At 34.0% G+C, this 26,526-nt stretch overlaps 5 protein-coding genes across 11 annotated transcripts; 4 read left to right on the forward strand and 1 right to left on the reverse strand.

Moving 5' to 3' along the window:
* Positions 1-1,397: 1,397 nt before the first annotated feature.
* Positions 1,398-3,441, forward strand: LOC107635706 (putative glutamine amidotransferase GAT1_2.1). Its single transcript, XM_016339262.3, has 4 exons — positions 1,398-1,632; positions 1,883-2,613; positions 2,703-2,909; positions 3,011-3,441. The coding sequence occupies exons 1-4, from the start codon at positions 1,545-1,547 to the stop codon at positions 3,248-3,250; spliced, it is 1,266 nt and encodes a 421-aa protein (XP_016194748.1). The 5' UTR covers positions 1,398-1,544; the 3' UTR covers positions 3,251-3,441.
* A 274-nt stretch (positions 3,442-3,715) lies between these two features.
* LOC107635704 (pentatricopeptide repeat-containing protein At2g37320) lies at positions 3,716-6,946 on the forward strand. 2 transcript variants are annotated; one of them, XM_021122272.2, is made up of 3 exons: positions 3,716-5,461; positions 5,557-5,622; positions 6,884-6,946. In XM_021122272.2, the coding sequence occupies exon 1, from the start codon at positions 3,752-3,754 to the stop codon at positions 5,318-5,320; it is 1,569 nt and encodes a 522-aa protein (XP_020977931.1). In that variant the 5' UTR covers positions 3,716-3,751; the 3' UTR covers positions 5,321-5,461; positions 5,557-5,622; positions 6,884-6,946. The 2 variants fall into 2 exon arrangements, with proteins under 2 accessions (XP_020977931.1, XP_016194746.2); XM_016339260.3 differs by lacking the exon at positions 6,884-6,946 and having other exon boundaries at positions 5,557-6,126.
* Positions 6,744-19,670, forward strand: LOC107635700 (LEAF RUST 10 DISEASE-RESISTANCE LOCUS RECEPTOR-LIKE PROTEIN KINASE-like 1.4). 6 transcript variants are annotated; one of them, XR_002362106.2, is made up of 6 exons: positions 6,744-7,661; positions 16,528-16,560; positions 16,662-16,985; positions 17,105-18,018; positions 18,608-18,694; positions 19,166-19,670. XR_002362106.2 is itself a non-coding variant. In XM_016339252.3 (4 exons), the coding sequence occupies exons 1-4, from the start codon at positions 6,824-6,826 to the stop codon at positions 18,049-18,051; spliced, it is 2,142 nt and encodes a 713-aa protein (XP_016194738.1). In that variant the 5' UTR covers positions 6,744-6,823; the 3' UTR covers positions 18,052-18,297. The 6 variants fall into 6 exon arrangements, 3 of the variants coding, with proteins under 3 accessions (XP_016194738.1, XP_016194740.1, XP_016194741.1); XR_002362105.2 differs by lacking the exon at positions 19,166-19,670 and adding an exon at positions 18,847-19,125; XR_015880809.1 differs by lacking the exons at positions 6,744-7,661; positions 19,166-19,670 and adding exons at positions 10,351-11,276; positions 18,847-19,125.
* Positions 19,671-19,999: 329 nt separating this feature from the next.
* LOC107637468 (50S ribosomal-like protein) lies at positions 20,000-21,087 on the forward strand. Its single transcript, XM_088483631.1, has one exon. The coding sequence runs from the start codon at positions 20,198-20,200 to the stop codon at positions 20,693-20,695; it is 498 nt and encodes a 165-aa protein (XP_088339757.1). The 5' UTR covers positions 20,000-20,197; the 3' UTR covers positions 20,696-21,087.
* A 1,450-nt stretch (positions 21,088-22,537) lies between these two features.
* On the reverse strand, positions 22,538-26,201 carry LOC107637469 (receptor-like kinase TMK3). Its single transcript, XM_016340881.3, has 2 exons — positions 24,014-26,201; positions 22,538-23,936 (listed from the first exon to the last, which is right to left on the reverse strand). Exons 1-2 carry the CDS (start codon positions 25,893-25,895, stop codon positions 22,762-22,764), a joined length of 3,057 nt encoding a protein of 1,018 aa, XP_016196367.1. The 5' UTR covers positions 25,896-26,201; the 3' UTR covers positions 22,538-22,761.
* Positions 26,202-26,526: the final 325 nt, after the last annotated feature.

A 26,526-nucleotide genomic window follows, 5' to 3' on the forward strand; every position in this document is an offset into this window, starting at 1 on the left:
AATAAAATCATCATATATTACTAATAAAATCATTTTCATTAGTATTTAGTTGACAAATTTTTTAATTAAGAATCGTATTGTCTCAAAATAATATATTAAACCAATAGTCATATTATTTTTTTAAAGTTTAATATAATTTTATACATTAATTGATATTTAAATTTAATTTTCATATTAACGTTTATTTAATATTTTTAAAATTTTAAAAATTATTTTATTGAATGTACTTGTTATTATTTATACTTATTAAAAATTATTTTTAATTTAATTTACCAAATATAAATATTATAATTATCAAAGAATTATATTTTAAAAATAAATTTTTATAAACTATTTTTAAAAAATAAACATTTTACTAAGTCTCAAAGTGACACCAAAAATAAAAAACTATACATATTTCTTTAACACGCGCGGCTTCCTCATTATTAGGAGATGTCTAGAAGAGGGTTGTTAGGAATAATTAAATTAGGTTAATATCGTATTAGAGAGAAGTAAGCCATGTGCAGCTTATGACTATAATTTAATCAAGACTATATAAATGTAGATCTATATGTTATAATAATAACACTAATAACAATAACAATACTGATTTATATTTATCAATAAATTATAATTCAAATGACATAATTTTTCCATACTTATCTATCTTCGATAAAAGAAAAAAAATACTGATTCATATTGGCCCCATTTGGTGCATGGATTCATTTCAGTTCTAAGTCATCAAGCAACGAAAAAAGCTTATTGAACCAAATATAAAAAATATAATCCATGCATGCAAATCTCGATAATGCTATTAAAAAGGGAAAAAATAATTTTTTTTTCTTCTTTTCTTAAAGAAATCCACCACATTAAAGCTAAAGGCATTCATATCCTCTTTTTATGGTGTCTTTATAAAAAAATACAATGCCACTCATTCTTGATAATATCACTTTTTAGTTTTTACATAATCTTTTCTGTATTATATTTTTGTATACATTTACAAAGAAAGAAATAATATTATTAAAATAAAAATGACGGTAATATTTTTTATTTTATTATATTTACCACATTTTTTATTAATTATGTTAAATATATATTAAAATATAAAATATAATTTAAAAATTAATAAAATTTATTATTTTTTATTAATACTTTTTAATTATTAATTTAATTTTTTTAATCTAATAATTTAATAATATATTTTTAATTTATATTTTAAATATTACTGACGAATTAATAATTACTGATTAAAATAATAAATTTTAGTAATATTTTTATATTTTTTATATATACATAATAATTTTTTTTTTATATATATGATAGGAGTCACACTTTCACACAAACCTAGCTTTCACAACTAATCAATCCTTATCCGATCCTATAAAATATAAATGCATAACAGTTATTTATATAGGTCCAAATAAATCATTGGAGTCCGTAATATATAAAATTATAAATACAAGCTAATAAGCTTTTAAGCTCTTCATAGTTCTTCATAGCCAGTGCAGTGCAGTGTCAATTACCCTTCATTTTGCATCATCAAACCTTAGAGATATAAAGTGATAATGTCTTCTGAGCTCAATGCAATTCTCCCTCGGGTCCTAGTTGTTTCTAGACGCACCGTTCGCAAGAACAAGTTTGTTGATTTCGTTGGTATGTTTCATTTCCTTTTTCCAGATTAAAAAACAATGAAAAAAGGTGTAGGAATTTATTCATTAGAATTATATGTTGATATTTATGGTGACTCTTTGTCTTTGATGTTACTAATAAGAATCATGGTAGTTATGTTACCCAACAATTATTGTTATCTATGATACAACTTCTCTGTCTTTATTTTCTGTTTTGCAACATTTACCAAACACTTTTGATCAAAATGGTTGTTATGTTTGTGTGTGATTTTCAGGTGAGTATCACCTTGATCTTATAGTAGGCTATGGTGCAGTACCAGTGATTGTTCCACGTGTTTCTGGGGTCCACACCTTGTTGGATAGCTTTGAGCCAATCCATGGTGTTCTTCTCTGTGAAGGAGAAGACATTGATCCTTCATGGTATGAACAAGACACCACTGATCTGTCACAACAAGAGTTGGAAGAAATAAGGAGGATCCATTCAAGTGACACAGCCATTGATAAAGAGAAAGATTCAATTGAGCTTAGTCTTGCAAAGCTTTGCTTAGAGAGGAACATACCCTACATGGGAATATGCAGAGGCTCACAAGTTCTAAATGTTGCTTGTGGGGGTACCCTTTATCAGGACATAGGTAGTGAGCTTTCAAAGAATGTTCCTTTGGAGCAAAGAATGATTCATATGAACTATGATGACTATGATGGACATAGGCATGTGGTGAAGGTTGTTGAAGACACACCTTTGCATCATTGGTTTAAGGATTCTTTGGAAGAAAGGGGAATGAATATTTTGGTAAATAGTTATCACCATCAAGGGGTTAAGAGATTGGCGCAACGTTTTGTTCCAATGGCATTTGCTTCTGATGGTTTGATTGAAGGGTTCTATGATCCTAATGCTTATTGTCCAGAACAGGGTAAGTTTATTATGGGATTGCAATTTCACCCTGAAAGAATGAGGAGGCCTAATTCAGATGAATTTGATTATTCTGGATGCCCTTTTGCTTATAAGGTTTGAATTTCTTTGTTATTAATGTTAGAATATGGACTCATTAGCATTTTGGAAATTGCATTGCACTTTTAATGATGAAAAATATGCAGGAATTTGTGAAGGCAGTAATTGCTTATCAGAAGAAGCTAAATAATTCAACAGGTGTTGAAAATTCTTTAAAGCTTAATGAGGAAATGGAAAACAAAAGAAAAAGCATAGTACGTAGTTTCTCACTTGCCAAAGACTTGTATACCACTGGCCTTGAGTTAAACTCTGACAAAGAGTCTGAACTTGAAGTAGGGGCAGAATTTCTTGAGGTACTAGCATTATTAAATGTTGTAACAGATAATAGGAACATTCTTCAATCTTTTTTAGCCCTTTCCACTAATTATTATTTAATCTATATTTGAATTTGAAGTCAAACACAGCAATTAGTGTGCAACAAGAGCATAGGTTAAAGCAAATGGGTGCAACATTCAGGAATGGAAGGCCATGCATAGAGAGACTAAAGCTGAGTGAGGATAGAGAAAACAAAGCAAGAAATTTGATGTCTAAAATGTCAGAGGAGCAGTTATCTGAGTTATTATCTTTCTACCACACAATGGGGCAGATTTGTTCGGAAGTGTTGGATTCAAAAATATATAGCCTTGTCCAATGATTTTAGTTCATGATTTTGTTTATTTCCCTGTGTTTTGTAACCATGTGATTGTTGTAAGCTAGTTTGGTGTACTAAAAATAAGTTAATTATGAGATTTATATTAGGACAAATATTCATCATGAGTCAAAAGGTTTAAATGTAATATAATTTGAAATTGACATACTAGATATGTTTGATTTGTGTTTTTGTTTTGATTATGATGAAGATAAGAGGTTGATACAATAAAACAAAAATATAAAATATTATGATAAGTGACATATTATAAGTCATAAATAAGTCTTCTCATAAATTCTAACAAATTAATAAATTAGGTGTCCATTTAGATTAGCTACTTTTGGAATTTTTTTTAGTGCAAAAGTATTAATTTTTTTTATTTTAATTTAATAATATTTTTTAAAAAATAAAAAATAAATATTTCTTATACTTTTATCCAAATATATAATTATTTTAATAAAAAATCGAAAAAGAAAACTCTTTCTTAAACCTTTACATTACCTTAGCATGCTCCTGGCAACAGTGGTGCTGTTTGATGCACCGATGTTCACCATAAAATTTCTCTCTTTGATGCACCAATGCACAAAGAACCCAACATTATTTTCCTTCAAAGTTCGATTCTTTGGGTGTTTCACTTCCCAAAAGTTGGCACCCAAAAGAGCTAACAGAGAGTTTGCTGGGGCACTCAGAGTCCTTAACCTTGTAACCCCAAAAAAGAGTCTCATTGATGTTGAAAATCGTCGCAGTCATCTTCAGCTTATCGAGGGCATGCTGCAAAACGATGCCACAAAAACCATTGTTGTTGATGATTCTAGTTTGAGGGCCACAAAATCTGAAAGGAAGGTTCGTTCCACTGTTATTATGGAACAAGATTTGGAGATTGACGTGTGCTTCTTGTCACGTGCTGTGAGCTCGTGTGGCTCCCACCGTGACCTTTTTGGAGGTGTTCAATATCATTGCTTGGCAATTACAACTGGGTTCATTGCCAATGTCTATGTTGGAAGCTCTTTGATTAGTTTGTATGGTAGGTGTGCATTGTTGGGTGATGCATACCGGGTGTTCGATGAAATGCCTGAGAGAAATGTAGTTTCATGGTCAACAATTATCTCTGCATTTGCACAAGAATGGAGGGTTGATATGTGTTTGGAGCTCTTTTGTCAGATGAGGGGCTTGGCTGCGTTGAAGCCGAATTGCTTTACATTCACTAGTCTTCTTAGTGCTTGTATGGGAAGTGGAGCACTTGGACATGGAAAGGGTGCTCATTGTCAAATAATTCACATGGGTTTTCATTATTACCTCCACATTGAAAATGCTCTCATTGCCATGTATTCTAAGTGTGGGGCGCTTGACGATGCCTTGTTCATATTTGAAAATATGAAGCAAAGGGATGTTGTCACTTGGAACTCCATGATCGCAGCGTATGCGCAACACGGGCTGGCGCAAGAGGCAATTTCTCTTTTTGAAGAGATGATGAATCAAGGTGTTAATCCAGATGTGGTTACTTACCTTGGCATATTGTCCTCGTGTCGGCACGGAGGTCTTGTTAAAGAGGGTCAAGATTACTTGAATAACATGATTGAACAGGGCGTGCAGCCAGAACTGGATCATTACTCTTGCATTGTGGATCTTCTTGGTCGGGCTGGCTTGCTTCTGGAGGCTCGTGATTTCATCCGAAACATGCCTGTTTGTCCCAATGCTGTGATATGGGGTTCACTGCTTTCATCTTCTAGGCTTCATGGAGATGTTTGGATTGGCATCGAGGCGGCAGAGAGTAGGTTGTTACTTGAACCAAGGTGCACTGCAACACTTCAACAGCTGGCGAATCTGTATGCTAGTGTAGGTTGGTGGAATCAGGTAGCACAAGTGCGAAAGTCATTGAAGGACAAAGGTCTGAAACCAAATCCTGGTTGTAGTTGGATTGAAATCAAAAGCAGAGTTCATAGATTTGAAGCACAAGATAAGTCAAACAACAAAATGACTGACATTCTTTTGATCATGGGTAATTTGGTTGAGCACATGAGTAGTTTAGGTCTTCAGTCTCAGATCTCTGGTGAGGAAAATGTGTGGTCTTCATAATGCTAAGGGGATCTCCATTATTGGGCAGTTCACATTTATGCAGTACAAGCAAAATGGACTGTGTAAAGCTACCTTCATGTAAAGAAGATGTTGTACAAGACTTTGGCCCTTCATTCAAAGGAGATTCTGTTTGCCAAACCAGTAAGTTCTATATTCTAAAGAATTGAGGATGAATTAATTTGAACCATGTTTTTTATTCTAATCACCTGGAGAATGCTGTTGGATAATGTGGACAGGTGCAGCTTTGGTAAAGTCTGGTTCAATTCCTTGAGAGTTGAGACATGTGAACAAGATTGATCCCTGTAAGCACCCACAAAATGCTTTTAAGTTTTAAAGAAGTTTTTGTGGCAGGTTTATTGAATGCTGCAGGATCAACCATGACATGAGATGCTACTGGTGTTCTGAATATAGAAAATAGAGAAAGGTTATACAGATATATTTGACAAGAAAGGAGAAAAGAAAGGTCACTTGAAAGAGTTATAGACAATATTAGATAGAAACAAGGATATGTCACAGACCTGTACTAGTTTACTGAATAATTTTTTTCCCTCTTTAATCCTAGGCCAATAATCTGAGATTAAATTCTGTATTTACAATAATATGTAAGGTATTCTTTTGTCCCTTGGGCTTGGTTGGGTCACTCTCAAAATTGGCCTAAGCTGAGAAGTGAGAATCCATCAAACAAGTAGTTGATTTTATTCTGCATAGTATCAGTAGTTGGCAGATTTAGTTGTAGTAAGACTATTGGTGATTGCATCAGTTTCTGTCAACTTCATAAATGAAAAAGAAAAATGTGTTAGCCATCTTAATACTTACTTGTTACCATACGACCAAGTCTACTTAAAGACCTTACCAAAATAAAATAAGAAAATTTACTGAAATAGTTACTTTTGACCACTTCTATTAATGCTAGTTGTAAAAATGATCGTGATTCATCTTTAGAATATTATGCCGTTTATTCAAGGCATACTTTTCTTTGGATTTTAACTTTCTAAATTCCAAACTGTATATGCGAAAAAGTTTACAGCATTTTTTTTAATGGTAAGTATTCTTAAGATAATTGCTAGATAAATTCATAATTAGTTGTGCAATATGTTGGCCTAATTAAAATCCGGTATGTTAGTTGAGACAATAACACCGCTTTTTAAGTATATAACAACATTTTCTTTGATGATCCATAATAAAATATATAAAAGAAAAATAATTTTGGTGTTGTTTGCTTAGTACTCTAAAAATTGAATGAGGATTAAATCTTAAATAAATTATATGGATCGAATATGTATAAATAATGTTTAGTATTTTTTTTATTTGAATATTTAAATTCCTATATACACGTATACTCTATATATAAGTCAACGAAACTCTACAATACTTTATTAGTCTCAATTACTATCCTTTTCTTTGAATTTTCATGTCTTGTATTATCCCTTTAGTCTTGTTTAATTATCTGATTCATTTTGCAAAGTTAAACACATACACTAAGATCCTCTGCTATTTTCTAAAATGGCTTCTCTGCTTGTTATGCTTCTCCCTCACTTAATGATCCTCTTGATAATGATTCAGATTCCTCCATACTTAAGCTCCAATGATGATAACTATACAAGTTGTGCTGATACTCGCTATGATTGTGGGAAGATTAACAACATTGGTTTTCCATTCTGGGGAGGAAATCGTCCAAAGCAGTGTGGCCACCCTCTTCTACAACTCAACTGTGATCCTGATCATGACTCCACTACTTACATAACCATCAAGAACATGAGATACCGGGTTTTGCAAGCATACCCGGAAAACCAAACCATGAAGATAGCAAGAGTTGACTACTTTGAAGGTCTATGCCCTTCAAAAGCAGTAAACACAAGCCTTGACTTTGAGCTCTTTGATTATGGGCCTGGCAATAAGAATCTTACCCTCTTCTATCATTGTTCTTTAAATAATGGATTGTCCAATTCCATCCCCGGATTTCTTAATTGTTTCTCAAATAGAACTTCAGATGAATACTTTTATGCTAGGCCTGAAGCTCTAGGTGCTCCTCCTTCTAGTGTTGTTTGCACAACAAGTGTGTTTATTCCATTGTTGTTGCAATTTGATGTTAAAGTGGAGTTGACATGGAACAACATAGAAGGTGCTATCCAAAATGGATTCTTGGTGAAATGGATAGGAAGTGTAGCAGAATGTTTCAAGTGTATGAACACAGGTGGAGCCTGTGGCTATGATTTGAATTCAAATCAACCAACATGTTATTGCAAAGATCAGTCTGGCTATTCATATTTGGATGATGGGCACATCAAAATCTGTGATGCTTCTGCCACCTCACCAACTCAAGATGATCTTGGACGTTCAGGTATATGTCATATTTCTAACATGCAATTTGTTTTATAACTATATACAAGAAATAATATCATTTCTTATAGTAGTAGTAACTTATTATAGTCCTTATTAGTTCCTCTATATAACCAATTGTTTCTTTAGTTGAGTTTGATTGTAATCCCATACATAGTTTTCTGTTCTTACTTCTTACTCATATGGCTAAGTCAAATATAGCTTAAATATTTTAAACTAAAGTCATTATCTTACCCTTGCCTCCAAATAGATATCATTTATAGTGTAGAGCCACCTATTGCTATTAGAATATTATTTAATGAGTATCTTAAGAATATTTATTAAGAATATTATAAGTATATAGTTTTTCCAACTCTTAATTTCTTATATAGTGGTCAATTTCTAAATTTCTACGGTGACTTAAGCTCAAATTTTCTTTTCCAGCATTGTCTAATTTTTTATTCAGTATGATGAATTATATTACATATTTTTTAGATAAATTGGTCTATCATATCAATTTTGAAAATTTGTGACCGGATAATAATTTTATTAACAAATTAATACTTTTTTATTAATATTAGTGAATACTTTGAGTTAATATCTTATTTGTATACTTCGAGTTTAAATTATTGACCAAAAAAGTAGTAAATTTTGTTAGTCATATAATATTATTCATTTTTAGTTCTTTTTCCTTTTTTTCGTTTAAAAAGAGTTTTAGAGCAATGATTGAGTTGTCTCCGTAATGAATTCAAGTCGTGAAAATAGCCACTAATATAATTATCAAGTTAGGCTGTATACATTATATTTTTCGGATATAGACCTTTTTTATTTCTACGATAATGTAGGATGCTTGTGCATCGAGATACCTTTTCCTATATTTTTTTGGTCCACATATATTGGAAAGTTAAATCTATCTAGGTTTGATTTTTCATTCCTCTGCCCTTCCATATTATGAATATAGTTCATCCTTTGAATTCTATTTTCCTTAGCTAAGCTAGTCTTAAGTTATATACTAATTTTCTTTATTTCTTAAGCTATTTTCCTTAGCTATGCTAGTCTTAAGTTATTTCTTTATTTCTTAAGCTATTTTAGTCAATAGATTTGACTAGCTAGCAAAACTCATATAAGTTTTCCTTTTTTTTTTTAAAATTAAGATGTAGTATTGGCTTGCCAATGAGTAATAGCTCAAATGACATAGTTTCTCCATACTCAATTAAGAGGTTGCGAGTTCGAGTCTCCTATCTTTGGTAAAAAAAAAAAAGATGTAGTATTGGCTTGTCAAAACGAAGTTTAGTTGGTCTAGTAGATAGTTCACTAGTCCGTTTAAACAAGTGTCGGAACTCATATAAGTTTTTTTTTTTTAATTAAGATGTAGTATTGGCTTGTCAAAACCAAGTTAGGTTGGTCTAATAGATATAGCTCACTAGTCCATTTAAGTAAGTATCGAAATTGGAATCCTGCCTTATACATACAACTCAAATAAAAGTATTGCCTTGTCAATCTTTTTGTTTGCAATGTTTTTTTTTTCTTTGTTTGTTCATATCTTTCCATCTAGATTTTGTTCATACTTTCCCCAATTAATTAAGTGGCCATCCTCCTCTCATTACAGTTTTCCACTACTTGTAAACTACGTTACTCGATCTCACAACGTGTATGAAGCGAAGCTAATTCCGTGTATGAAGCTAATTAATTAACCTCCCTAGACATTTTGATTCTTTTCCCTATATTTTCATTTTCATTATGACATCAGCTATGTGTTGTTGACGTCATCCAGCTTCTGCTTCTCCACTGTGTCCATTATTAGATTAACTGGGAATGAGATAAGTTGAATTCTTGTAGCACAAAATATATGTAAAATACAACATAACGCGTTTCCAAATTCCAAGTTATTTGAATGGACGTATATATTTTTATGTAGTTTGAAAGTTTAATTTTAGTTGACATGCACAAATAGGAAGAAAATTAGTGCACTAATTAAATACATGAGAGCGATGTAAATTATTAAGGAAGCTAAGGTGGTCAAAAAACGGGACCTCCGAGGATCCCCTTCTAGAATCACACTTTTCGGAATTCTAATTCAGAGAAAGTGGCAGATTTATGAGATTAATAAAGTAATTAAGTTCATCATATATAACAATATAATTTCTTTTTTCCATGTTCCTTTGCCTCAACTTTTCTATAATAAACCACTCTAATAAGATAAAAATTCACGTATAATTGTTTTAATGTGAAATTGATAATTAAGAGTCCTCAAGTAACAATTTAGTTAAATTTATTAAATTATCTAACGAATTTTGGTTATTATTTTCTTTTTGAGTACTGCTAAAGAGCCAATGACCTAAACGTACAATGTGTACAATGAGCTAAATTTTTTGTCTATGAATAAAATGAACATCACCCATACTATCTAGAATAACCATATCCAAAGATTGAACTATTGATCTTTCGGATCTAGAACTCTAATACCATATCATGAAACCACTCATCCCAAAAGCGTAACCTGACAGGACAATATAACACTAATGGTCATATTTCTAATATTTCCTAAACCTCCATTATACACATTGTACGCTTAGACCATTAGCTCCCGGTACTTATTCTTTCTTAATACAATGTAATATTTGAACGTAGAGACTCACTTGCCGTTTTCTTCGGTTAATGTAATAATATAACAACCTCCTAGAAACACGGCTTTTATATTTTATTATATATTCATTATTCAGTCTTCCTCTGTTTGCTGCACTTTGAACCCAACTCCTATATATTTTCTTCTTCTTTTCCATCATCACTTCTCCTTCTTGTTCTTCTTCTCCCTTTGCAACAATGAAACCTCTTTGTCGTCTTCGCCACCTATATTCCATATGGATGTTCATCTTAGCTCTTATTGTCCTGGCAACCCACGTTCCAACATCTGTAGGTGCCGCTGATAACGTTTATTACTTGGCGTGCAAGAACACTTTAAGCTGCGGATCCATCAGCCAACTCACTTACCCTTTCTGGGGTGAAATTGACAACACTAATGACAGGCCAAACTATTGCGGTGAGCCTAACTTGGAGATCACATGTGAAGATAACAACCATAATAATGGAGTCCCAAAGTTCACAGTGGATTCTGTCAAATACAGGATTCTTGATTGGGACGTCGGTAAACAGAATCTGACAGTTGCTAGGGACGATTACTTTAGTACTAGCATTGATTTCTGTTCAGGAGATTTCAGCAACAACACCTTGAATGAAACCATACTTCAATATGATGATAACAGTGTTGTCAATATCACAATCTTATACAAGTGTTCTTCAGAAACAAAGCCTTCAGATCAGTTTAAGATTGTTCAGAGTTGCGGCAGCAGTAGTGTCTACTATGCTGAACAAGATGATAATAAGGCGCTGCCTTATTATGAAGGTTGCAGCACTGTTATTTTTCCTGTTTCAAAGGCCCTAGCTTCGGCTTTTGCTAACAGTGCCAATAACCCCACTAGAATTCAGCAAGCGTTGCAAGGTGGTTTTGTCTTGAAATTATTGCCTCAAATCAATGATCAGTGCAGAGGATGCACTAACTCAGGTGGCAATTGTGGCAGCAATGATGGACATTTCGTCTGTTACTGTAATGATGGAACTCATTCAAATTCTTGTTCAGGTAAGTTTGTTTCTTAATTATTATTCATGATCATGCCTGCATGCGTGTGCTGGTTTCTGTCTTTCTGTTACCGCAATTGCTCCATCCAATACCCTTCTATATTTTGCTCGTGGTGGTTCATCCATGCAACAATTTCATGGACCAAAATTTATGTTAATAGTATTAGATAGATATTCTTAATCGAGATTAATTACTTAGGATTATTGTTAATGGGATTAACATGCGTCAAACCCTCTATCTCTTGATTAAGGGTATGTAGCTCTATTTTCTTTCTTTTTTTTTTTTTTTTTTTGCCTCATCAACACTATACGGAATCTGAAAGAACACATACAAGGTCAGAAATTGCTTGCAAGTTGATGTTTGACTTTTGGGGTACGGTACGCGGAAGAGTTCAGCTCCTTGATAAATTCCCATGTTGACCATTTCATTATTAGACTATTATATACGTAGTTTTCACTAAATTAATAGTAAAATATATTATATTATTATATAGTTTTATTCTTCTAATGCTTAACTCACGCCTGCCTCTCATCCAGGCATTGTTTTTATTTCACATCTTAGCAGCCCCCCGAGTTTCTAGTTATGTGGCTTCAAACTTCATTCAATTCTTTGATTTGGATTTTGTGTCCTGATTTTTTTATTTTTTCGGGGTACCATATGCTTAAGATAAGAATTTCCACTTGCATAAAATATTGGGGACTAGGACTTCAATTTATATTAAAGTTGATTTTTTTTTTCTGCTTTTATATTTGGAAGGTGTTCAAGTAGATATTAACTTATGATGCCAAAAGTAAAAGTTAAAACTGTGTTGCACCTCTTTTGACTTTTGAGTTCTGTTAGGCTGCGTTTGTTTCCGATAACAGGACAAGATACTGATGGACAGAGATAAAATTTTGTGTTCTTATATTCTATTTGGTGATAAACTAGAATAAATTATGAAAATTTAATTTATTTTTATTTTTTTTCATTAAAAAATTTGAGATGAAAAATATAATAATAAAAAATATAATTATAAAAAATTAACAAGAATAATGAAAGAAAAAAATAAAAAATAAGTTGTGTTTCTTGTTAGTGTCTCCGTGTCCTTCCTGTCAAGATGGACATAAAATATACTAATTTAGTGTCACTTGACACATTGTCTCTGCCTATGTCTTCTCTGCCAAACACGATTTTGTGTCTCTGTGTCTCTGTCTCAGTGTCCTATCTCTATAAACAAACGCAGCCTTTTATATATAAACCAAGAATTCAATAAAGGACCTAATTTTTTAGTTAATATCAATAAATTTTTGTAAACTTTAAATTATAAATTCTAATTTAAAAAAAAAAATTTTTAAAATTTTTTTTATATTAGACTAATATTAATTAATTAAAAATTAGTGTCTATATTTATTCATTGATAAAACATAAGCTCAATGGATATATTAGAAGGGAAATATTTGATAAAAAAATTAATAAAAAATAATATAAATTTATCTTATTTAACATTCATTAATTATTATTAAAATTAATAAATATTAAATAGAATAAATTTAAGTTATTTAGACTAATTTTTTATTATCTCTATAACATTACCGTTATTAGAGAGGTTATACATTATGTTTGGTCACTAATAGCCTAAACTGTTTGACTCTGGAGCAGTAGTGATCAGTGATGAGTGATCACCAACCCTTAAATTTTAAAAAACATTTAGCAGAATTAGGTAATCCCCATTTCCAACATAAAATATTACAATATTAATAGGTCACCTAAATTTGCATTCCTTACAATTGTGGTGTGGCTTATAAGAAGTCAATGGCATTACGCATCTCTCTTCTATATTTTAGTGTAATGTCATAAGTCTCTTTACCAAGCTATGTTTCTGAAGATGCAAATTCTTCATCCAATGAGTATCTTTTCCTCATTTTTGGTCACCATCATATCCATCATATTTCTGAATCAAGCCCCAACATCATTTTGTGCCATTGGTATGAGGATGGATACAAATTCAACTACTCTTCTTAATGGTTATGCCTCTTTGTTGAATGAAAGCAATAGTTTGTGTGGTGATGAATGCCCAAAAAGTGGTGGCCACTGTGATCTAAACCCTGTTTCAGGGGTTTTATCTTGCTATTGTAAAGATGGATCTGTTGTTCAATCTTCATGTCCATCAAGTAAGTATACTCATTACTCATGTAAGCTTTATAATACACTTTGAGTATGATTACTAACTTAATTAGTAGAGTGAATACCTCACTCGACTCCTCACAATTATCTCGAAAGGACAACGAGACCAAAAAAAAAAAAACATCTAACCCGGCCCCTGATCTTTTTTTTTTGGGACTGATTAGCTCCTGTGCAAAAAAAAAAACAACATTCACTTTTTTTGGTACAGAGGCTAATCAGTCCCGTAAAAGTAAAACTCAGGAGCCGGGTTGGTTTTTTTTTTTTTGTCGAAGATTTCGTTGTCTTTCGAAGTAATTGTCAGGGACTGTTTTGGGTTTTTCTCGAATTAGTAACCTAACAATATAAATTATACTTTGGATGAGAATTTTTATGATATTGAATATTTTTTAAACTTTATTTCTATTTTTAATGGACTAAAAATTTTTGTATCTAGATTTTCAATGATAAATATCTACGAGTTAAAAATGTTAATTGAGTCAATATTTGAGGGACATTTATATGATATGAATGCTTCTACTTAAGAATTGGTCTATGATGCAAAATGTGATTATTTTATTTAATTTATTTTCTCTCCATTTGTTTTTACCAAGTCAATAATATCTTGCAGCTTTACTACGTCATTGTGTAGTATAATTCTTGTATTAGGTAGAAGTAAGTAGCTATTAGTCCTTGTGAACACTGCACATATAATATTTAAAAAATTAGAGGTTGCTGTCTTTGATTGCAATTAAACTTCTTCTTTCACATTTTATAAAGTCAACAAATACAGGAAATTCATCAATTCTCTGCTTACTATTATTAGCATCTTAAATGCACTTAATTACATTTACAGTGAGTTTTAATAGGAGTGAAATTGGAAAACGGGTCAACAAGTTTTTTCAATTTTCTCCCTTTATAAGCAAAAAGTCTATGTGCATTAGTCAATATAGAAATTGAATAAGCTCATTTAAACCTCTTTTACATAGAAATATCATGGTGCTTGCAAAACAAGTGATTATAGTGTGTTGGAACTTGGAACATATATGCTTTTACAATTTGACATTGAAAAATATATTGACTGTGGACTATTCTAAGAGCTCACTTAAATTTGATTTGAAAAACTTACACAGTTCATCAGTTATTTCTGTTTATGTTTATCTTGTTATTCTTCCTCTGTTTTAATTTTTAACTTCTTTTCAACACAATAAAACATTATTTACAAAAAGTCAAACATTAAAATGGATTATTTTATACGTCTCTATTTATAACATTTTTTATAAAAAAAAATAGCACAATTTTTAACTTAAATCAAATTATCTAATATTTAAATTAAATAAAAATTCATATAAAATTATTTTTATATAAAATTAATAATTAAAAATTATTAAATAATAATTTAATTAAATATATTAAATTATCTAATAATTTTTAATTAATTACTTTATATAAAGATAACTACACGTGAATTTCCACTGTTCGAACTAACAATCTTAAAACCAAAGCTACACAAAGCTATTTTTATTTTGTCCATTGATTAGTTGCTAGCAGCTTTCAGTCCTATTTCTAGATTTTGACCAGTCTCCACTCTCCATTGAACCAACCGTACAAGAGACTATATGTTTGACCATCAAAGTAATACACCCCCCTCATTTTCTTTTTATATTACACATGTTGGTCCAGGACCAATTATTTTATTGAACCAATATTGGATTATCAGATGATACTATTAAAATATGTACTCACAACTTATTTTAAAGTTATTTTCTTAGGTAAAAATTCAGGTGCAGTCAACTTCACGTAAAGTTGATATTTAAGAGCTGTTAAATTAAAATTTAGTCAAATCAATCAAATCATTTAACAATTCTCAGATATCAACTTCACATAAAACCGACTTCGTCTGAATTTTCACCTTCCAGTAAATGTAATGAAGTACTAACCCGGCTGCTAAAACTAACAACATATAAAAACACTCAAATTCAGTACATGTTTTTGCATGCTCTTCACGTACATCATAAAGTCCAAGTCAACTAAATCCATCTTACTGTTCTTTTCTTTAATAGTTTCATAGTAATCAGTAACACCAAAACCAACAACTAACACTTTTAAAACAACAAACTAACTAAACCCAAATGAGTAAACGTAACCAATAATGAAACAACAAACTATGTTGTCCCTCTCTTCTTTCTCTTCTTTCTCCATCACCATTTTCTTCTTCTTTATCTTCATATTCTCTCTTCTTCACCCTACAACTCCGCTACCTTCCAATGCATCATTCTCCCTCTGCAGCAACACTACATTCAACTGTGGCAACATCACCAACGTTTCCTACCCTTTCACCGGCGCCGACCGCCCCTTCTTCTGCGGTCCGCCGGAGTTCCATTTGACATGCAACGACGGCGTCCCTGAGTTAAACATCTTGTTGGTTCGCTACCGAGTCCTCCAACTTGATTCAGTAGCTCAAAGCCTCACCATAGCCAGAGCAGACCTTTGGAACAACACATGCACCAACGTGCACTTAAACTCAACCATTGATGATGGAACTAGTAGCTTCACCTATGGTTCCGGGAACAAGAACCTTACTTTGTTCTATGGGTGTGGACCATCTATGTTAAACATAACTCCTGTTAATTTGTTTCACTGTGATAGTGGTTATGGGAATAAAAGTGATTCCTACTCTTTGATTGGTCCTTTGCCTATGGATCCTATTCTTAGCATTGTTCATTGTGAGCTTGGTGTTGAGGTTCCTATTCTTGAAGATCAGGCTAATAGGCTCATAGGGAACAGGTCTTTGCTTAGGGAGGTTTTGATGAAGGGTTTTAATGTGAGTTATAGCAATAATCATTATGAGAGCGAGTGTTTGAAGTGTGTTATTGGTGATGGTGGCCAGTGTGGGTTTGATTTTGATTCAAATAAAGTTATTTGCATTTGTGATGATCAGTTGTGTTCATCTTCAGGTATTGCAGCCTCTGTTTTTGTGATGAAAATTCTGATTGTATGTACCAAAAAAAAGATTGTTTTAGGGATGATACTTTATATAATATACTAATTCTCTTTGTTATCATTATATGATTCCTTGTTTTGACTGTTCTTATTTTGTGGAATGTTGCAGGGAAAAGTACTAACAAAGCAGCTATTGCAGCAGGTACTTCACATACATTCTTGTTAATAGTTGAAGTGAATTCTAATAATGCCTAATAATAATAATGAATTTTGATAGTAAAATGTTCTAGCATTGTCTTTCAGGTGCTACCTCAGGAGCTGTAGTCTTTGTTGTCCTTCTTATAGGTACACTTTTTGTGATAAGAAGAAGGAGAAGAAATGCTGAAAGATCAAGAAGCAACAAGGATATTTTGCCTTTGAGTGGAGTCCCTCTTACATCTTCAACTACAAGTAGTAGTAACACATCTCAGAGTGTTTCTTCTTACCCTTCCTCCAAGTCAGATTCTGTGCCAAAGAGTTACTACTATGGTGTTCAAGTGTTTGACTATGCTGAACTTGAAGAAGCTACCAACAATTTTGACCCTTCTAGAGAACTTGGCGAGGGAGGCTTTGGCACTGTTTACAAAGGTAATAATAACAACAAAGTCTTCAGTCTATACTTGAATTCTTGCAAATATACATAAAGAGTTTTAATTTTTTCACACATAATACTAACATTTAATCTTATAATGATTATTGTTGAGCAGGTATGCTTCAAGATGGGCGTGTAGTTGCAGTGAAACGCCACTATGAAAGCCATTTAAAGCGTGTTGAGCAGTATATGAATGAAGTTGAGCTTCTAGCACACTTGAGGCACAAGAATTTGGTCACACTCTTTGGCTGCACTTCAAGACACAGCAGAGAACTCATCCTTGTTTATGAGTTCATACCTAATGGAACACTAGCCGATCACCTCCATGGAAGCCTTGCAAATTCCACCTTACTTACTTGGAATGTAAGATACAAAGTTGCACTCGAAACAGCCGAGGCGCTTTCCTACCTTCATTCTAAGAAAGTCATACACAGAGATGTTAAGTCCACAAACATTCTGCTGACAGAGACTTTTCAAGTTAAGGTTGGTGATTTTGGACTATCAAGGTTGTTTCCTAAATTTGTTACTCATGTCTCAACAGCGCCACAAGGCACACCTGGCTATGTTGATCCGGAGTATTACCAGAACTACCAATTGACCGATAAGAGTGATGTTTATAGCTTTGGGGTGGTGTTAGTTGAGCTTATATCTTCACTGCAAGCAGTGGACATAACCCGGAACCGGAATGAAGTTAACTTGGCTAGTCTTGCAGTGAATAGGATACAGAACCAAGAATTGCATGACATGGTTGATCCATGTCTTGGATTTGAGAAGGACAATGATGTAAGGAGGATGGTAACTGCTGTTGCTGAATTGGCATTTAGGTGCTTGCAGCAGCAGAGAGATATGAGGCCCTCCATGGATGAGGTTCTTGAGATCTTGAGAGGGGTAAAGGGTGATGAGTTTGGTGCATTAGAGAGAAACTCATCAGAGTCAGCGGTGGGTGTTAACCATAATAAGACAGAGGAGGTTATACTTTTGAAGAAGGTTCTACCACCAGTTTCACCAGATTCTGTTGCTGATAAATGGGTTAGCAGCTCTTCTACATCTAGCACTTCATAGCTTCTAAGATTATTTTTTCCATTTCTTTTGTAATGGTTTCACTGAGCTAGTTTCAAAGTTCATCATACCCTTCACAATTCACATCTCTTAAGATTCATTTTGAGGCCTTTTATGTATGTTTTCATGTTAATATGTGTGAGAGGTTGAACTCAATATTGAAAAATAGGTAATATGATTAGAGAAGAGAGACTTAATAAATACTTTTTGTGTAAATATTTTTACTCTAATCAGTTTCTTTGATTGATATATACACATAAAGAGGAACATGTTAGTGAATTATGTTTGAATTTGGTTTTGGAAATGATTTTGAATTTAAGCAGAAATCACCTAAAATTGTTAATCGACCCTAATATATAATACAAAGTTAATATTTTAACCATTTTCTTTGTTTTATCCAAATTTTTTTTTAGTCATTGCTCATGAAATTTTACAGAGTGTGACTTTTCAAACATTTTGTTATACAAAGAGGACTTAAATTAGTGATAGTGAAATTAGTTAAGAAGTGTGTTGGTGATTGGCACATGACAAGTGCTGAATTTCCCTCATCTTATTACAGCAGTGGGACATGCTAAGAAGAACTTCTTAACACAACATGTGCACTTCCTTAGTCAGGATTACACAACTACATTGATACATTTGACAGGTAGGTTGTTCTGGTACTCTATATCCACATGCTTGTCATGGTTAATATACAAGCCATTTTATTCATGTTTCAGCTACTCTTGCTTGTGTAGTCACTGAGTAACTCAGGAGATATTGCTGAAGAATGTGTCATTTTTATCTTTTATAATGCAGTTGTGATTATGGGCTTGGAATGCTTCATTCTCCTGGAAGACATTCCCAGTATGGACATGTGAATTATGAACCTTAGTATATTAATAGAATGTGGGACATTTTCTTTCTCTTCCCCACATTTTCCTTTTCTTACCACTCATTCAAACTCACTAGGATTTGTATATTAGGTGTGCTAATTTGTAAATGCAACCTACATGCTTACTATATATTCTTTTATTTCTAACAGAGGTTGTAGAATTGTAACATTTTAGTTAGTTATGTAAATTTTCACTTTTCTAAGCCTTCACTTCAAATTCATGCATAATTTTTTTTTTTGAAGTAAAGGAGCTCAACACAATAGAGTGGAGCAATAAAAGTAGCTAAAAGTACCATCGAAAGTAAAAACCACAACCCCTAGTCATCTTCGGCATGGCTATCAACAACCAAAGGGCTCACCACCAATTCATTCCTCCAGATACGTAAACGACCTGTTGATAATTTCCACCACACTTGAAGCCTGATTTCTGAAGAGCCTGCCATTCCTTTCCAGCCAGACTGTCCATATAACAGCAAAAAACCCAATAAACCACCTCTTCCTGTCCACCTTCCTTGGTGATGAGTTCGTCCAGCTTTCAAAGTGGTGCTTTAGTGTACCTGGAAAGCACCACCGCCGTCCAAAGGCAAGCAGCCAAGCACACTACACCTGCCAAGTGATTTTTTTCCGATTTTTTGATGCATAATTTGATATCTAAAGTACCCTTTGTTGAGCAATTGATTATATCATCTAATCACTGTTTAATATCTAACTATGAATATATAAGAAGTAAAAATAAAGTGTTGGAAAATATTTGGAGTGGACCACTAAGTGGATTCATGGCAGTTGGGTCCACTACTTTTGTAGGTGTTCTGAGTATGCTTAGCAGAATAAGTCCTATCTCCTTTGCAATCACATGCTACCCCAAATTGGACTTGGGCTCTACACTCCTCCTTCTTCTTGTTATCCACAACTCCCTCAAAACAAAAACAGACTAAGACACATTAACTCACTCCAAACAAAGCCATTCTTTATATTAAAAAATAAATTAAATCTCATACTATAAATATTAAATAACATCAATTAAATCATATTCATATTTTGTTATTGTTTAGGTGTGACAAATCAAATCATACAGGTATATGATGGAAGATACTATGGTTGATTCGATGTTTATATAAAAGGAGTAGAAGAGAGATAAAGCCACCTTTTATATTCTCCCAATAAAGCCACTTCCTTAGTAACTCTTCTCTCTCTTTCTCTCTCTTCCTTCAGATCTCAGTTTCTCTCTCTAAAAAACCGTTCCTAAATTAAAATTTTCTGCTAAATGCATCACAAATGCCTAACCTTCATAAATTCAAGCTCTTAGCCACTCAATGTTCCGTCGCCGGCAGTCCAACACGCAGCCCTACCACCAGCCCTGTTATTCATCTCCGCCGCCGCAAGACCCTCCGCATGCTCCTAACTCGCCCTTCCTCCGACCACCACCGCCGACGCTTCCATCCTCCGCCAACGCAAGATCCCCCCGACACCACCACCACCACCACCAGAGTCCGCCACAAGCTCAAGGACCTCTTCGTCTCCTCTCCATCGCCGCCGCCAGCAGAAAACACCGCCGCCGCCAAGAGCTGCCGAGAATTAGAACAGCAGCAACAGCTCCACCACCATGAGCAGGACGGATTTGTCTCCGGCGGCTCCGCTTTCGGCGTCAGGTTCCGCTCCGGATCTCCACTCCGACGCAGCAGCGGCGCAGCTCTCCGGCCAATAACATCGGCGTTCCGGTACCGGTTACTCCGACGAGCATGGCGACCGATGTTAGTGACAATTCCTGAGTAGTGTCATGACTGTACGGATAAGCTTAATTCCGGAATTTTTATTTTTTTATTTATTTATTTCATTACTTAACTAGTTAACTTAAATTTTTGAGAAAAAAAGAAACAGAAAAAAAAAAGAAAAAAAAAAAAAGAAAAGAATAATATTCTCTGCTTGCTGCTAACGTGCTCCGCGTGCGTTTGTTATATCATTATGGGTGTGCTTAACGACTTAACGTAACTACAACGTTTGGCGCATTTTTATTTTTTAACATTACGGTAGCATCTATACGACGCCGTATTTGTTGGAAGTTGTACGTTTGACTAACGATGCCCAACGGCTTCTTTTGTATTCTTGTAAATTTTTGTTTTGCGTGTAGAAGATCAGAAGAAAATGGCATGCAATGCAATGCGATATTTTGATTTTTGTTTTTTGACTTTGGAGAATCATTAGTTAATTAATTAAGTGATTGATTAATAGATAACTAAATTTAATAAGTGTACGTGTTAGTACTTAGTAATATTGGGACGTGGATGAGTTAAGAGAACTAGGATGCTTTCCAAAAAAAACAAAAGTCTCTCTCTATTTGCAGTTTCCATGTGTCTCTGCCCTGAGATGTTTTCTTGTTTTCTAAGTACTACTAGTGTCTTTATCTTCTAGTTTTGTACTAATGTTCTAGATTAAAGGCATTTTTAGATGTTCTCACACTTAAGCATAAGTAATAATGCTTTATTTAGGTTGTTGGTGTGCATAATGAGAAAGTGAAAATTAATAATAATGATGTCTTATTGTGGCTAAATTCTAGTATAGTGTTTAGTTCTAGTTCAATTATTAAAGGGCAATAATACATGCACATTATAAATATTCTTTTGTATTTGTATAGTCCTAAACACTTGATATGGTAGGCCCGTGTACGAATTTCCATTCAGTGCATAATGTGGATTCTGCATTTGTTGTACATTTGGAAGCCTTTAATATTCTAAACTATGGGGTTCCTAAATAATGATGTTGGGCATAATGTTGGCAAGTGATGATGCTACCTAGCTAGAGAGATTTCAGATCTGAGATTTAATTGTGAGTAAATCCGTTGTGATTAATATCTTAATCACAAGTTTATCGTTATCTTTTGTTTCATAGGGACAGAGTCAAATTTGCAACCTAAGAAAATGACAATGTTTTATGCTTGCCAAAGAGAAAGAGTTAAGTGTACCCGTTTAGGGTTGCATGGTATCTAATTGCATATACATATGGCAAAATATGCTGAGCCACTTTTGTTTGTATTCTTTGATTAAAATTGACCTCAAATTGTGTGAAATAAGGTTAACTATCTCCACAGTCCCTACCATGTGCATTATTGAGGATTTGTTTTATCTAACAGCCTTTATATATATATATATATATATAGGTTTGCCTTTTACTCTAAGTCTATTTATAACAGATGTGAAATTCTTATGCCAAGTTAGAAGTTAGAAGGAATCTTTTTTGCTTCTTGACTAGCTAATTAAGACAAAAGCAAATTCCAATTAAGAAAATTTCGGTCTAGGTACATTTTAGTCCAAAGTAACAAAATATATGAAATTATCATTGAATAATATATCTTTTTAATTACAATGGGATCAGGGTAAGCAAAAGTAGCTGTTAATGAATTAATGGCACAGGGTGTTCTCATAAACAAGCTAGAATTATGTTTAATCAAAGTCATCCAAGTGTAACCGAAATTGTTGCTTTTAATTGATTAATAAATCGCTTTCTGAGTTTTGATTGTATGGTTAGTTACAACTTACAATTACTTTTCACCTAATGCTTTGACAAAATCCAATAGAGTGAGTTGCCTGGGTCTATGTATTTATTGCACATATACACTTGTTTCTTTATTTTTTAACTCATACTTTAGGTAATAAGGAGTATAGTTTTCCTATAAATCTCAATGATAAACAGCATGCAATAAAGTATTTAATTACACTTTCCGCCCAGTATGAAAATTAAAGCATATTTTCATGTATGCCTCATAAGAGGGAAAGACATACACAATTACAATCTAAGTGAGAATATAACTTACAGTATAATTACACTACACATGTTAACTCATTTTATTTGATGGAAACAATCTCCTCAACAATTTCAGGATCCTCCTCATCTGTACTGCTATAGGAGATCCGTGAAAGCTGTGAGATAGATACTTTTAGAGAATATAATACAGGTTTTGGAGGATATGACACTAATTCAAGTGGCCCTTCTAACATCTCTATTACTTTATCTATTGATGGTCTATCTGATGGATTTGTTTGAATACACCATAAACTCACCAAAGTAATTTTCTTTATCATATCATTTTCTTCTTCTGTAGTGGGCAAACCTCGTCCAAGTGTATTTTGCTCGAGATCCTTGTAAATCCAATCTGGAAAATACATCTCACTAGTAAGTGATCCACTGGTGTTGTAGTTCTTTTTGCCTCCCACCAATTCAAGAATCAACATACCATAACTGTACACATCAGATTTATGAGAAACTTTACCAAAGGTTCGACTAAATACTTCTGGTGCAATGTATCCAGGAGTTCCTCTTGTACCTATTATAGATACGATACTCTCCTTCTTCTTGCAAATTTTTGCCAATCCAAAATCAGCGATCTTCGGACAAAAATCTTCATCTAACAGAATATTTTGAGGCTTAATATCGAGATGCAAAATTCTTGTATTACAACCTCGATACAAATATTCTAATCCTCGTGCAATACCAATTGTAATTTGAAACAGGGTGTTCCAATCCGTATTACAAATAGCATTTGACGATTCTTGTTTGTAGATGAACTTATCCAAAGAACCATTTGGCATGAATTCGTAAATGAGTGCCCTTTTATACTTCTCATAACAAAATCCCAAAAGCGAAACAATGTTCACATGAGATGTTCTTCCAATACTAGCTACCTCATTTAGGAATTCCTCCCCACTTCCGCTGGATTCGGTTAATACCTTCACTGCCACTAGACGACCATCACTTAAGCATGCTTTGTATACAATGCCATATCCTCCCTTTCCTAATTTATCATGAAATGAATTTGTCATCTTTTTCACTTCAGAATAATTATATCTCTTTAACATCAAAGATCCATAAGTTTTCATAAATTCTTCAAATTCATTATCAATAAATGGTCCTGTTTTCTTCCACAAAATCCATTGTAAGAAGCTAAGACACCTCTTCCGGTTACAAATAATTATAACCAAGAAAACAAGACCTCCAATACCTGCTGCTGCTGCTATTGCGCCTGCAATGAAAAAATATAATTACAAACAGCGACCTATATCCATAGAAGAAAGCCGTGCAAATAGATCATTAGTGTACCTTTGATCCAAGCAGGTGGATTTCTTCTCTTGTGCGAAGGATTTCTTCCCTCAGGCGAAGGATTGCTTCTCTCGAACGAAGGATTACCTTCAGTATTCAGGTTTACCCGACGTGAGAAATCGGGAACTTTTCCTGATAAGTTGTTGTTGGAGACATCGAGATTGTTGAGTTGATGAAGAGATGTGAAGTTTTCAGGTATTGAACCGCTTAAATTGTTACCACTTAGATACAAGTTTTCCAAATGAGTTAATTTACCAAACGCACCCGAGATAGTTCCTGTCAAATTCTGCCTTGTGAAATTCACGGTTGTAATCATAGTCGCAGTACATGCAACAAAACTCCAATTATGACATGGATTATTTCCTCGCCATGAACTGGCCAACAAATAAGGATATCCAAATGCAGATGCAATTTCAAGCAAAATGGTAACTCTCTCATCACAAGGATCAAAGTTGTCTCGACAAAAGGCATTGGCGGTGTTATTAGTGTCAGAAGCTCCGAAAAAAGTAGGCATAGGGCCCTGAAAAAAGTTGTTGTTCAAAGTAACAGTTTGCAGGTTCCTGCTACTGAGATTTATCAGAGAATCTGGAATCACACCTGTAAACCGATTGTGCGCAAGTCGTAAATCTTGTAAGGCGGTACAACGAGACATGTCAGGGATATATCCACCGAAGGAGTTCCCCTGAAGCCACGCTTCAGACAAATCGATCATATTTGAAACAACATCCATTGTACCTGAAAATCCTTTGCCCTTCTGGTCGTTGAGGTGCAATGTGGTAATCTTGGACCTTCCAAAAGACTCAGGCAAGACACCAGTGAGGCTGTTGTTGGAGAGAAGAAGAGTCTCCAAACTTGTCAAGGAGTCAAATATTTCTGGTAGAGGGCCCATGACATTTGTAGCAGCAAGCTTGAGCTCTTTCAGTTGTGTGGAGTGAGTCAAGTCGGGGAAGGTCCATGGTGCAAGGTTGGTGTTGTTTCGCAACCACAGCCACGTCAAAGAGGGTAGACCCTGGAAGCAACCTTGGGGGATGGAGGTAAGGTTGTTGTTGGAGAGAGAAAGGGTTCTCAAGTAGGGGAAAAAATGAGACAGGTTTGGTAGGGATCCCATTAGATTTGTAGCCTCGAGAAAGAGGTCGGAGAGTTTGAATGAGGAATGAGTCAAATCGAGGGGGAAGGTCCATGGTGCGAGGTTGGTGTTGTTGGCCAAAAAGAGGCCATACAAAGTGGTTAGGTTGTGGAAGCAACCCTCAGGGATGGAGGAGAGGTTGTTGTTAGAGAGATCAAGATCTCGCATAGTTGGGAAGAAATGGGATATGTTTGGTAGGGATCCCATGAGATTTGTAGAAGAGAGGTAGAGGATATTGAGTTGAGGGGAGTGAGCAGTCAAATCCGTAGGAAAGTTCCATGGTTTGAGGTTGGTGTTGTTATTCAAGATCAAGTACTGCAAACTAGTAAGACCATGGAAGCAACCATGAGGGATGGTGGTGAAGTTGTTGTTGTGGAGGTACACTTCCTGGAGGAAGGAGAGGTTGGCGAGAGAGGGAACAGGCCCACTCAGATTATTGTAGGAGAGATCGAGTACTGTGAGTTGGGAGAGTGAGTCGTTGAGGCCTGCAGGAACTGTTCCCGTCAGAGACTTTGAACTGAGATCGATCTTTTCAATCCTTCCACTTGGATTGTTGCAAGTCACGCCAGTCCAGTGACACATATGGGTGGTGTTGGACCAGCCAGGGGGTTTGAGTGCATTCATAAGCTTCAGCATGTATGCACCTTCGTTGCTAGCTTCATCAGAAAGGACAGAAATCCTGAAGAAAGAAGAAAACAAGAGTACAAGAGTATAAAATCCAATAATAATTTTGAATTCTGATTTCAGGTATGCCATTGGAGAGAGCAAGTAACAAACTTGGATGATCTTATACTCTTGTTCATATAAACTTGTTATGATTCTTTCTGCCTTGGCTGAGTACAGTGTGTACGTAAAGATATATCAAACATGAACCGAGTAAAAAAAATTACAGCTTATGAATGTGATACAATATTGAAGCTCAATGCATCACCATCATGATGCCAACTGTTATATGAATCACTCTCAACAATTATCTATACATGATAGAATTTGAACGGGAAGACGAGGAATAATATGCCAATTGGCAGCCAGGGTACTAACAAGCATCTCAATTAAGTCCTCAGCCGGCGCTAAACCCTTTTATCATTTTTATAAACTCTGACCTTAAAAAAAAAATAAAAAATAATTAATTGGGTTATGAAAAACAAGCGTGGAATGAGATATGTAAAGTTTCATAATATATCTTAGAACAATTGCAATATTATATCTTCAACTGCATTCTAATTTCTATGGTGACACTTAGTTCTCTTGAATTAGTTATTGAAGAATGCTAGAAGACTATAAGAATTCATTATTTTTGGTCATCCATTAGTTATTAATATTTAAAAATATGAGATAAAGAATGTTGTTGAATAATTAGACTAAAAGAACTAAACTAAAAGAATTA

Source organism: Arachis ipaensis, chromosome B4 (genome assembly GCF_059453495.1).
Source record: "Arachis ipaensis isolate K30076 ecotype BB chromosome B4, ASM5945349v1, whole genome shotgun sequence".
Classification (NCBI taxonomy): Eukaryota; Viridiplantae; Streptophyta; class Magnoliopsida; order Fabales; family Fabaceae; genus Arachis; species Arachis ipaensis.

Bases quoted from the DNA above. Each gene is read 5' to 3' on its own strand.
- LOC107637468 (XM_088483631.1), top strand. From the start codon at position 20,198: ATGCCTAACCTTCATAAATTCAAGCTCTTAGCCACTCAATGTTCCGTC.
- LOC107635700 (XM_016339252.3), top strand. From the start codon at position 6,824: ATGGCTTCTCTGCTTGTTATGCTTCTCCCTCACTTAATGATCCTCTTG. The intron at 16,561-16,661 runs GTACTTCACATA...ATTGTCTTTCAG, and splicing joins CAAAGCAGCTATTGCAGCAG to GTGCTACCTCAGGAGCTGTA. The intron at 16,986-17,104 runs GTAATAATAACA...ATTGTTGAGCAG, and splicing joins CTTTGGCACTGTTTACAAAG to GTATGCTTCAAGATGGGCGT.
- LOC107635706 (XM_016339262.3), top strand. From the start codon at position 1,545: ATGTCTTCTGAGCTCAATGCAATTCTCCCTCGGGTCCTAGTTGTTTCT. The intron at 2,614-2,702 runs GTTTGAATTTCT...AAAAATATGCAG, and splicing joins GATGCCCTTTTGCTTATAAG to GAATTTGTGAAGGCAGTAAT. The intron at 2,910-3,010 runs GTACTAGCATTA...TTGAATTTGAAG, and splicing joins TAGGGGCAGAATTTCTTGAG to TCAAACACAGCAATTAGTGT.
- LOC107637469 (XM_016340881.3), bottom strand. From the start codon at position 25,895: ATGGCATACCTGAAATCAGAATTCAAAATTATTATTGGATTTTATACT. The intron at 23,937-24,013 runs GTACACTAATGA...TTTTCATTGCAG, and splicing joins TCCACCTGCTTGGATCAAAG to GCGCAATAGCAGCAGCAGCA.
- LOC107635704 (XM_021122272.2), top strand. From the start codon at position 3,752: ATGCTCCTGGCAACAGTGGTGCTGTTTGATGCACCGATGTTCACCATA.